We start from the raw sequence: 8,648 nt of genomic DNA, 5'->3' as shown, positions 1-8,648 counted from the left end.
CCATTTCCACCAGGCAGTCACTTCCCTACTCTGGAAACTACTCATTTGCATTGTGTCTATCGTTTGCTCTGGACATCCCATAGATTCAGAATCAGAACCACATGTGCTCTTTTGTGACTAGTTTATTCCTTCACGCTCCATTTGTTCTACTTTTTCCCGAGTTCTCCTCTTCTACAACAGCAGTTCTCAACCTGTGGGTAGAAACCCCTTTGGCAAACCTCTATCTCCAAAGAATTTACATTGGGATTCATAACAGTAACAAAATTACAGCTATGAAGCAGCAACGAAAATAATTTTATGGGTTAGAATCACCACAACATGAGGAGCTGTATTAAAGAGCATAATTCCTCTATTTTTACTTTCATTACTTATTGCCCTGCCTTCCCACTAGAGTGTGCACTCTCGGCGGGCAGAACACTTATGTCTTTACTCTTAGCTGCCAAGCACCCGGAAGGCTGTCTGACATTCACTGGACACTCACAGTTATTTGGTGAATGGATTTAAGTCAACTTCCTCCAGAGCAGTGTTCTCCACCTTCCCAATGCTTCGGACCCTTTAATACAGTTCCTCATGTTGTGGTGATCCACAACTATAAGATTATTTTGTTCCTACTTTGTAACTGTAATCTTGCTACTGTGTAAACCATAATGTAAACATCTGTGTTTTCCAGTGGTCAGAGTGACCTGTGAAAGGGTCATTCGATGTCCCAGGTTGAGAACCTCTGCTCTGGACCTCTGCCTATCCTTCCTTCCTCTGGCTCTCCGAATCCTCTCCTACCCTGGTACACTGCTGAACTTGCCCCTCATTGGCTCTTGGCTCCTCCAGGCCTTAGTCTCCAGTTTCAAAGAACATAAGCAACTCCTACACAGCCCCTGACACCCTGCTCCCAGGTCAGTTCTCAGTTTCCCATTCTGCTTTCCTGTGTGTGGTCTGGTTCCCTAGGACAAAGCTATAATCAGCTGAAGCTCCATCTTCCCTGTTCACTACAAAGTAAATGTGGCAAAGTAAAACCAGCCTGAAGAAGCTCAGAACCAAAGTTCGCTCGTTCATATTCTGTCGCCTTCTTTTAGACTCCCAGAGACCAGAGCAGCAAAGAGGCAGCCAGCTTAGAAAAGTTTAATTGCTGAAAACATCCAAAGCATGTATAGGCTGGTTGTTGTGGGGTTCACACCACTGTAATGAGGCTGTTAGCTCCATGAGACCCTTCCTCCTGGCCTCTAGCCAAGGGAAGCAGGGCAAATGGTCCCAGGCCCCTGAGGATAAAGCTGCTCCCAACAGCCTGGTGGGGGACCAGCCCCCAATGTCCTTGACTGGAGCTGGAGTAGGCAAGAGAGGTTGGCATGTAGTAATTGAAGACGTTAGGTTAAGCCAGCAGAGGACTAGGAGAGACAAGGATCCAGGGTTGGCCCAGAGACATGCTACTGACATCTGCTGCCCACCCATTGGGGGCACATGCTAAGAGGCGGCTGAAGACAGACAGCTGGCCCCAGAGGGGAGAGGAGCAGAAAGTCCCTGGAGCTGCAGTGGGCCAGCAGCAGTGGAGAGCCTGAGGCCTGCAGGAAACCCAGGGCTCCCGGGCTGGGTGTGCCTGCCAGGGCCAGAGCAGCACTGTCCAGTTTGCAGAGATGTAAGCTGTGGAGGGGCAGCAGCAGGTGGTTCTAGGAGGTGGCAGTGGCAGCTGAGGCCGGGGTGCCTGGTGTGCAGGCTAGTCCTGGGGTGAGGAACCAGGAGGCAGGGGTTAAGAGGGCCTAGGAAGGGAACTGTGTGCACAGTGTTGAGAGGACCAACCTGTGGGCTAAGGAAGCTGGGCGGGTCCAACTGTCACTCACCCACTCGTCTTCGTCCACCCCTTCAAAGGAGTCCTGGGGCAGTGGGTCTTCTAGGTTGCCCAGTTTTGCCACCATGGCATTAAGCAGCTGTGAAGGGAGATGGGGAGGCACTGAGAGAACGCCTCTCTGACCTCAATAACTTAAAACCCTAGTGTTAACACCAGTAATGCTGAAAGAGAGCCATCTCAGTTGGAACCTGGCGAGGTTGATGGGTTCATGGTAAGATGGTAAGAAGGTGTCAGAGACAGGAGACTGCAGTGGGGACAGACACAGGGGCTGCCATCTCAGTGCACCGCCTCCAAGGCTCATCTGCACACCAGGATCACCATGGGCTCGCGTCTCCAGTCTTCCACTTTGGCTGGGCCAGGCCTGGCTACAATGTGTGTGTCCCTCCCTGGCTTCCTATGCCCTGAGGGCGGCAGCAGGTCCCTGGGTGTGGCCCCTCCCCAAAGTCTGGTGTGGAGACAAGTGTGATACACGGCTCATCCTGCCATCTGGTGGGGCTGGTGACCTGGCAGATAACCAAGCACATGGAGGATACTGTTTGCTCAGCACAGCCAACCCTCTCCCATGCCCACCTCTTCCTTTTTCTGTTGGTCCGACTTCTCTTCCAAGTACTGTGCTGAGGACGGGGCTCTTGGGGCAGGGGCCTCCCGGGGGGCTTGGCTCACTAGGGTGGAGCAAGAGTAAGCGTCAAAGAAGGCCCTGTTTACAACCAACCCCCAGGAGATTCTCTGGCATTAACAAGTACCGAAGATCGGTTCACCAGGCCTGCCCAAAGCACCAGGGTATATATTTGTAAGAGTATGTATGTGAGCTGTGCAGTAGCGGCACATTCCTTTAATCCCAGCACTGGGGAGGCAGAGGCAGGAGGACCTCTGTGAGTTTGAGGCCAGCCTGGTTTATAGAGTGAATTCCAGGACAGCTAGAGTCACACAGAGGAGCCCTGTCTCCAAAAAACAAACAAAAAAAGAATAAACATGTTGTGTATGTAATACATGCATGTGTGTGTGTGTGTGTGTGTGTGTGTGTGTGTGTGTGTGTGTATGTGTGTGTGTATGCACGCTAGGATAGAACACAGGCCACAGAACTTGCCCTCCAGGGGTTCATAGACTGGGTCTGGAGACATGTCCAGCCATCCTTAGGTGAGCCAGAGGTGTCTCTCTGTGGCAGCAGAAATGGAGAACTGTACTTGGACCTTCTGCTCCTTCCTCCCACTCCTGTCCAGGTTCCCCCTCTCCCGCTATCTCCCCATTTCCCTTACTCAACCTGGGGTCATGCCAGCAGGCTGCAAACTCAGTAGCTGAGGCTGTCCATTAGCACCCCCCAGCCAGGCTTTGGCATTGAGTACTGGCTCCCAGCTCACAGCTGTGTCCGGGAACACATCATCCTGGAAGAACTCTTTCTGTAGAGGAGAAAGGGGCTATCATGAGACACTGACCAGGGGCCCAGGATACATAAGCCCTGAGACCTGGCCCCACTCACACCAGCAGTCACATGCTTTGCTGAATTTCAGTAGAATATAGAGGTAGATGTTTCCAAAAAGTAGACAGCAGGGAGGTTTGGAAAAGAACCTAAGTCCCTGGGTCCCCGGCCAGCCAAAAAAGGAAGAGATTGAGTCCTTGACACAAACTCACCCTGACTCGGGGCAGCCGGAAAGCAATAGGCTCCAGGGAGGTCTGGCGTAGCCGAAGGCATCGGGCAAACTCCACTTCCCGAATGTCACACTCAGTCTTGGGCAGAAGAACAAAGCCCTAGGAGGAATGAGGAAGTAGACGCTAGAGCCAAGAGCTCCTGGTTGGACACAGGAACGGTCCCCATAGGCTCAGATATTTGAATGCTTGGTCCTTAGATGGTAGAACTATTTGGGAAGGATTCGGTGTGTCACTAGAGATGGGCTTTAAGGTCCCAAACACCCATGCCATTCCGCAGTTAGCTCTCCCTCTCTCTGCCTGCTGCCATGCTCCCTGCCACGGTCGTGGGTTCACCCTCTGACATCATAAGCAAGCCCCCAATTAAACGCTTTCTTTTATAAGTTGCCTTGGTCATAGTGTCTCTTCCCAGCAATTGAACAGAAACCAAGACAGTAGTGGTGTGCTGTCAGTGGGAACAACTAGCTTTTAAGGGGGAAAGACCAGGCATGTAGCATTGGCCTATTTCCACAGAGAACGGAGTCCCACCATGTCCCACTCTAAGAAGTTGAAAGAGATGAAGAGTATGCCACATGCCATTGTGGGACAGATCCGGCATGAGTTTAATTCATGTGCATACCACATTAAGGTAAGCAAGGAACTAAACAATTTGTTTCCTTGGATTTCTTTGTTTGAGGCAGAGTTTCACTACAGCACCCAGGTTGGTCTCAGCTCATGACCCTCCTACCTTAGCCCCCAGAGTGCTGGGATGACAGGTATGTGCCACCATGCCTGGTTCCTATAACAGCCTTATATGGTTTAATTTTTAGTAATGGCTGAATATAAGTCGGCTCTCAAAATTCCTAGATTATTCCAGTCAGCATACCTGCACAGCTCTAGACAGGACCTTGACTCCCTTGACCACCCCCTTGGCTTCTGCACTTCCACACATGGCCACAAGGGGGCACGGGAGCCTTGCAGTCCAACTTGGAGACAGAAAGTTCAGTGGTAAAAGTGACATCACCTTGTGAGGGTCAGATGATGTGAAGCTGTTGCACTCCAAGAAGAAAGGGGCCTCCGGGAGCACCTCATACAAGAACACACGGGTATCACCCTGGGGACAAAGGTGGAGTACGAAAGTGAAGCAGCCAGCTACACTAGGCCCTGCCCCACACCCAGGCAGTCCATTCCAGCCAACCTTGCCAGTGAGAAGCACCAGGCCGGTATCAGGGTCATAGCTTGGAAGCAGGGTGGAGGGAGCCACATCGAGGCCCAACACTGCGGAGGGGCCGTCTGCCAGGGCATCAGCCATATATAACTGCAGCTGGCGTTCACTTCGGCTGTCATAGAGTAAGGGGTAGGGCAGATCCTTAGGGCTGAAGAGGCCTGGGGTAGGCAAAGGTTGCCACAGGGACCCTGCTCCTTTCTGGGCTGGAAAGCCAGCAGTAAAGGAGATGAGTCTAGGCCTTACAAGCTGCCTGGCTGGGGAACCCTGTCCATCCCACTGCTTGGCCTCCACTCGCCTCCCAGTTTGTCCTCTATCCAAGCCTGACCTCGGTGCCTATCCTGGTCTCTGACAGCCTCCTGTCTGCCCTTTCCCCTCACATTATGCTTTGTCTCTCAGCTCCAGCAATCCGGCCTTCCTTCTCAAGCTTGAATGACTCAGTTCACATGATACCTCTTTTTTTTTTTTTTTGAAGACAGGGTAGCTTTGCGTCTTTCCTGGATCTCGCTCTGTAGACCAGGGTAGCCTCGAACTCACAAAGATCCGCCTGGTCTGCCTCCCAAGTGCTGGGATTAAAGGCGTGAGCCACCACCGCCCGGCATACCTCTCTTTAGAGGTCCTCCCCAGTCCATCATCTGAAGTGTCCGTGTGTCCCGTGCCGCCCCCATGGTCTCCCCGGCAGGCTTGGTTCTGTCCCCTGTGCTTTACCTTGTCTTCTGTCTTCATCAGGTATGGGATCCCGGGCCTGGCCTTACCCTCTGAATCCCATTAATACACATTCCCTCCCCAACACTTTCTCCCAACCAACTGCTGACCTGCCTATCTATCTGTCTTTCTAATCACTCACCAAGTCATCTTTTATGATGTTTATCCATCATTCCATACATCTATTTATCTCTATCTCTACCAACCCCTTATTCTTCCACTCTTCATTTAACCACCTATCGTCCAGGAACTGATGGGTGGGAACAGTTTTTGTTGTTTTATTTTGAGACAGGGTTTCTCTGTTATGTAGTCCTGGTTGTCCTTGAACTCCTTATGTAGTCCCCAAATTCACAGAGATCCGTGCTGGGATTTAAAGCATGCTCCATCATGCCTGGCTGTGAGAACAGCTTTGGCAAGCCTGACAGATGTGACCTTGGAGAAAGGGAAATCAGGTATAGCTGACAGAGCCTGGGGATGGTGGTCCCTAAGTCCTCACCTGTCAAAGCCAGATACCAGCAGACAACGACCACCACACACCCAAACAATGCGGGCTCCTCGGCTACCTTCAGGTCCTGGACCTTTCTGTAGAGATACATCACATGAAGCTCAGTCAAAGCCCCCTCCAAATAGATAAAAGGGACACTTTCAGCCCAAAGGTGCTCACTTATAGGGGTACAGGGCTACTCCAGGGCTCATAGGCCTGGACGGAGCCTTTCTCCTCAGCTCCTACATGCTTACTTGCAGGTAAGCATGACCCCAAGATCCCCCCAACCCCCACACCAGGCATATGCACCTGCAGGGTTGTTCAAAGGATTATAAACTTTGCGTTTGTCCCTGTCCCAGCCCACGCATGCTCACCTGTAGGGGTACAGGGCTGCTCCGGGGTTCGTAGACCCGAACATGCCCATCCTTACATACAGTGGCCAGCTGCTGTCCATCTGGACTCCAGGCCAAGCTAAAGATCTGGGGACAGACAAGGACATAAGAGGTGGCCTCACTTTTCATGGCTGGACCTCTGCCTCTGCAGCTACCCTACCTGGTCCTGATGGCCCTGCAGCCTCAGCTGCTCAGCTCCAGCCTGAAGGTCCCAGATGCGAATGGTCAGGTCGTAGGAAGTGGAAGCCAGTATGTCAGCAGCCAGGGGATGGAAGCGCAGAGAGTAGATCTTTTCTGTGTGGCCTGGAAAGGACCAGAAGGTGAAGGCTGAGTCAGTGCCTAGGAAGCCATCACCCCACCTGGCTTTATCAGGGCCCTCTAACCTGTGAGCACAGTCTCAGGTGTGGTGAGAACATTCTTGAGGCCTCCAGGGGGTACCCGCCATAGTCGGATCCGGGCGTCCTCTCCAGCTATGGAAAGAGGAGTGTATCTTCACTGCAGGGCTGGAGATACCTGGCTTCCCTGCCCACTCAGGGCTTGGAACCTTCTCTCAACCCTGGGCACCCAGACTCCTTACCCACAGCAAGACGATGTGGGTCAAAGGGGTCCCAGGCCAGATCCATTACAGCTGTCCCATTCTGCAGTGTGGGCAATGCCATGTCAGGCAGGCGGCCTGGCTTCTGCAGCTGTGGGAGAAACCCCACCCCAAGGCACATCAGAACCAGGCAAGAGAGCAGTTCCAGGAAATCAGGTGCCTGGGCCCCACCTTCTACAACAGAACCACAGATACCCCCACTGCTGGGTGGCCCAACTTGTGCTGAGCCCCAAGTGCCCACTGTGAGGCCCCAGAAAGTGAGGGCGCAGCAGCGTGGAAGGGCGGAAGGGCTTGCGGCTCAGGTTGCTTGGGTTTGAATCCTGCTCCACTCACGAAGCTGTGTGACTAGGTCAGGTCACTACACCTCTCTGAACTTCTTCACTCTCCTCTGAAAAATGGGACAAGAACGGCACCTACCACACGAGACAGCTGGGCTGGTTAGAGGGTATGTTGGGCAGGTGCCTGACACATGGTCTGTGCTCGTTGAGTTGGGGTAGACCCTTAGTGTCCTGTTCTTGCCCACTGTAGGGACCTGGAGGGTAACCCTGGTGGGGCAGGGCTCTTACCTCAAGCACAGCTACCTGGCCGCCACTGCTGAGCAGGGGCACAGCCACACGCAGCCGGTTCACACAGAAGCCATCGCTTTCTCCAGGTGTTGTGAGGCTGAGTCCCTTAAGGTTGGTGATATGGCTGTCTCGGTGGAGGATGGTCCCCTGAGCATGGCGGAATTTAGAACTGGGGCCTAGTGGGTAGTGGGGATACAATCACATGTGAGGACTGCACCTGTGCATCCTGCACCTAGTCTTGGCCACCTGCTACCCTCATCACTGGAAGGAGCCTGGTGTGGGCCCAGGTAGGCCTCTGTGGGGTTGGCATACACAACTTGTCCAATAAAACTTGCCCACGCTCCTCTCCAGCCCGAAAAGCAGTGGTCCTTGCAGCAGGAGCCTGGGTTAGTCTATGGAAGGTCTGTCCCCAGGGTTGGCAGACAGAGGATCGGGCCTAGGAGGACAGACAGGGTCTTGCCCTGAGCAGCTTACCCAGCAGACTCTGAAGTGACCGCTGGCTGGGGCTGGTACCAATGCCACTGGTGCTGGAGAGTGAAGGCCCCAGACTGGATGGCGTGGAGGGTGAGATCAGTGAGCTGGGAGGGGAAGAGAAGCCCTCCTGGAGAGAAGGACCTGGTCAGCCAACAGTCCCTGGGTGTACTAACCAAGTAGAAAGGGGACAGCTGGCCAGTTTCTGGGCCATTGCTGCAGGCTTTTCTGGGCTTCAGGACAATGGGCTGAGCCTGAGCCTGCTGAAACATGAGTCAGGTGGTAGTCAAAAGAAGAGGGCAAGCTTCAGGCCAAGGGGACAGAGGTGGCTACTCTTGCCTCCCAGTTTGTGGGGGACTATGTCAGGAGTTACAGCTGCCAGCATTTCAAGAACAACCCTGCTGTTTTCTGTTTGTTTGCTTGTTTGTTTTTTCAAGACAGGCTTTCTCTGTGTAGCCCTCTGGCTGTCCTAGAACTCACTCTATAATACAGGCTGGCCTCGAACCCTGAGATCCACCTGCCTCTGCCTCCTGAGTGCTTGGATTAAAGGTGTGTACCGCCACTGCCCAGCCAGCCCTGTTCCTTTAACCCCTGCTCTGCTTAGAACACAATGCTAAATTCTTTACTATGCTGCAGCATCCCTCCATCTCTGTTATGACAGCTAAAGAAGACCAGAAAGGCCATCTGGCAGGTGACTAGAACCACTTCACTACCCTACTGTGGTGTCTTATTAGCTGTAGGAGGGGGTGA

At 53.0% G+C, this 8,648-nt stretch overlaps 1 protein-coding gene across 2 annotated transcripts in view; it reads right to left on the bottom strand.

Annotated features, from left to right (window-relative positions):
- Positions 1-1,100: 1,100 nt before the first annotated feature.
- LOC118589973 (coronin-7) overlaps positions 1,101-8,648 on the bottom strand; it is a 57,596-nt gene continuing 50,048 nt past the window's right edge. Inside the window, exons 15-28 of one of the 2 annotated variants that reach the window (XM_036197699.1) lie at positions 7,902-8,028; positions 7,428-7,603; positions 6,844-6,952; positions 6,650-6,736; positions 6,427-6,569; positions 6,249-6,353; positions 5,887-5,972; positions 4,659-4,800; positions 4,485-4,574; positions 3,467-3,583; positions 3,099-3,234; positions 2,408-2,499; positions 1,830-1,916; positions 1,101-1,711 (exon numbers count right to left, since the gene is read on the bottom strand). In XM_036197699.1, coding sequence (XP_036053592.1) covers positions 1,706-1,711; positions 1,830-1,916; positions 2,408-2,499; positions 3,099-3,234; positions 3,467-3,583; positions 4,485-4,574; positions 4,659-4,800; positions 5,887-5,972; positions 6,249-6,353; positions 6,427-6,569; positions 6,650-6,736; positions 6,844-6,952; positions 7,428-7,603; positions 7,902-8,028 — 1,503 coding nt within the window. In that variant the 3' untranslated portion in view covers positions 1,101-1,705. Of the gene's footprint in view, positions 1,712-1,829; positions 1,917-2,407; positions 2,500-3,093; positions 3,235-3,466; positions 3,584-4,484; positions 4,575-4,658; positions 4,801-5,886; positions 5,973-6,248; positions 6,354-6,426; positions 6,570-6,649; positions 6,737-6,843; positions 6,953-7,427; positions 7,604-7,901; positions 8,029-8,648 lie in introns of those variants that run through there. The other variant, XM_036197700.1, reaches the window with a different exon arrangement.

Source organism: Onychomys torridus, chromosome 8 (assembly GCF_903995425.1).
Source record: "Onychomys torridus chromosome 8, mOncTor1.1, whole genome shotgun sequence".
Classification (NCBI taxonomy): Eukaryota; Metazoa; Chordata; class Mammalia; order Rodentia; family Cricetidae; genus Onychomys; species Onychomys torridus.
The sequence above is the reverse complement of the archived record's forward strand: the minus strand, read 5'-3'. Positions and strand labels throughout refer to the sequence as shown.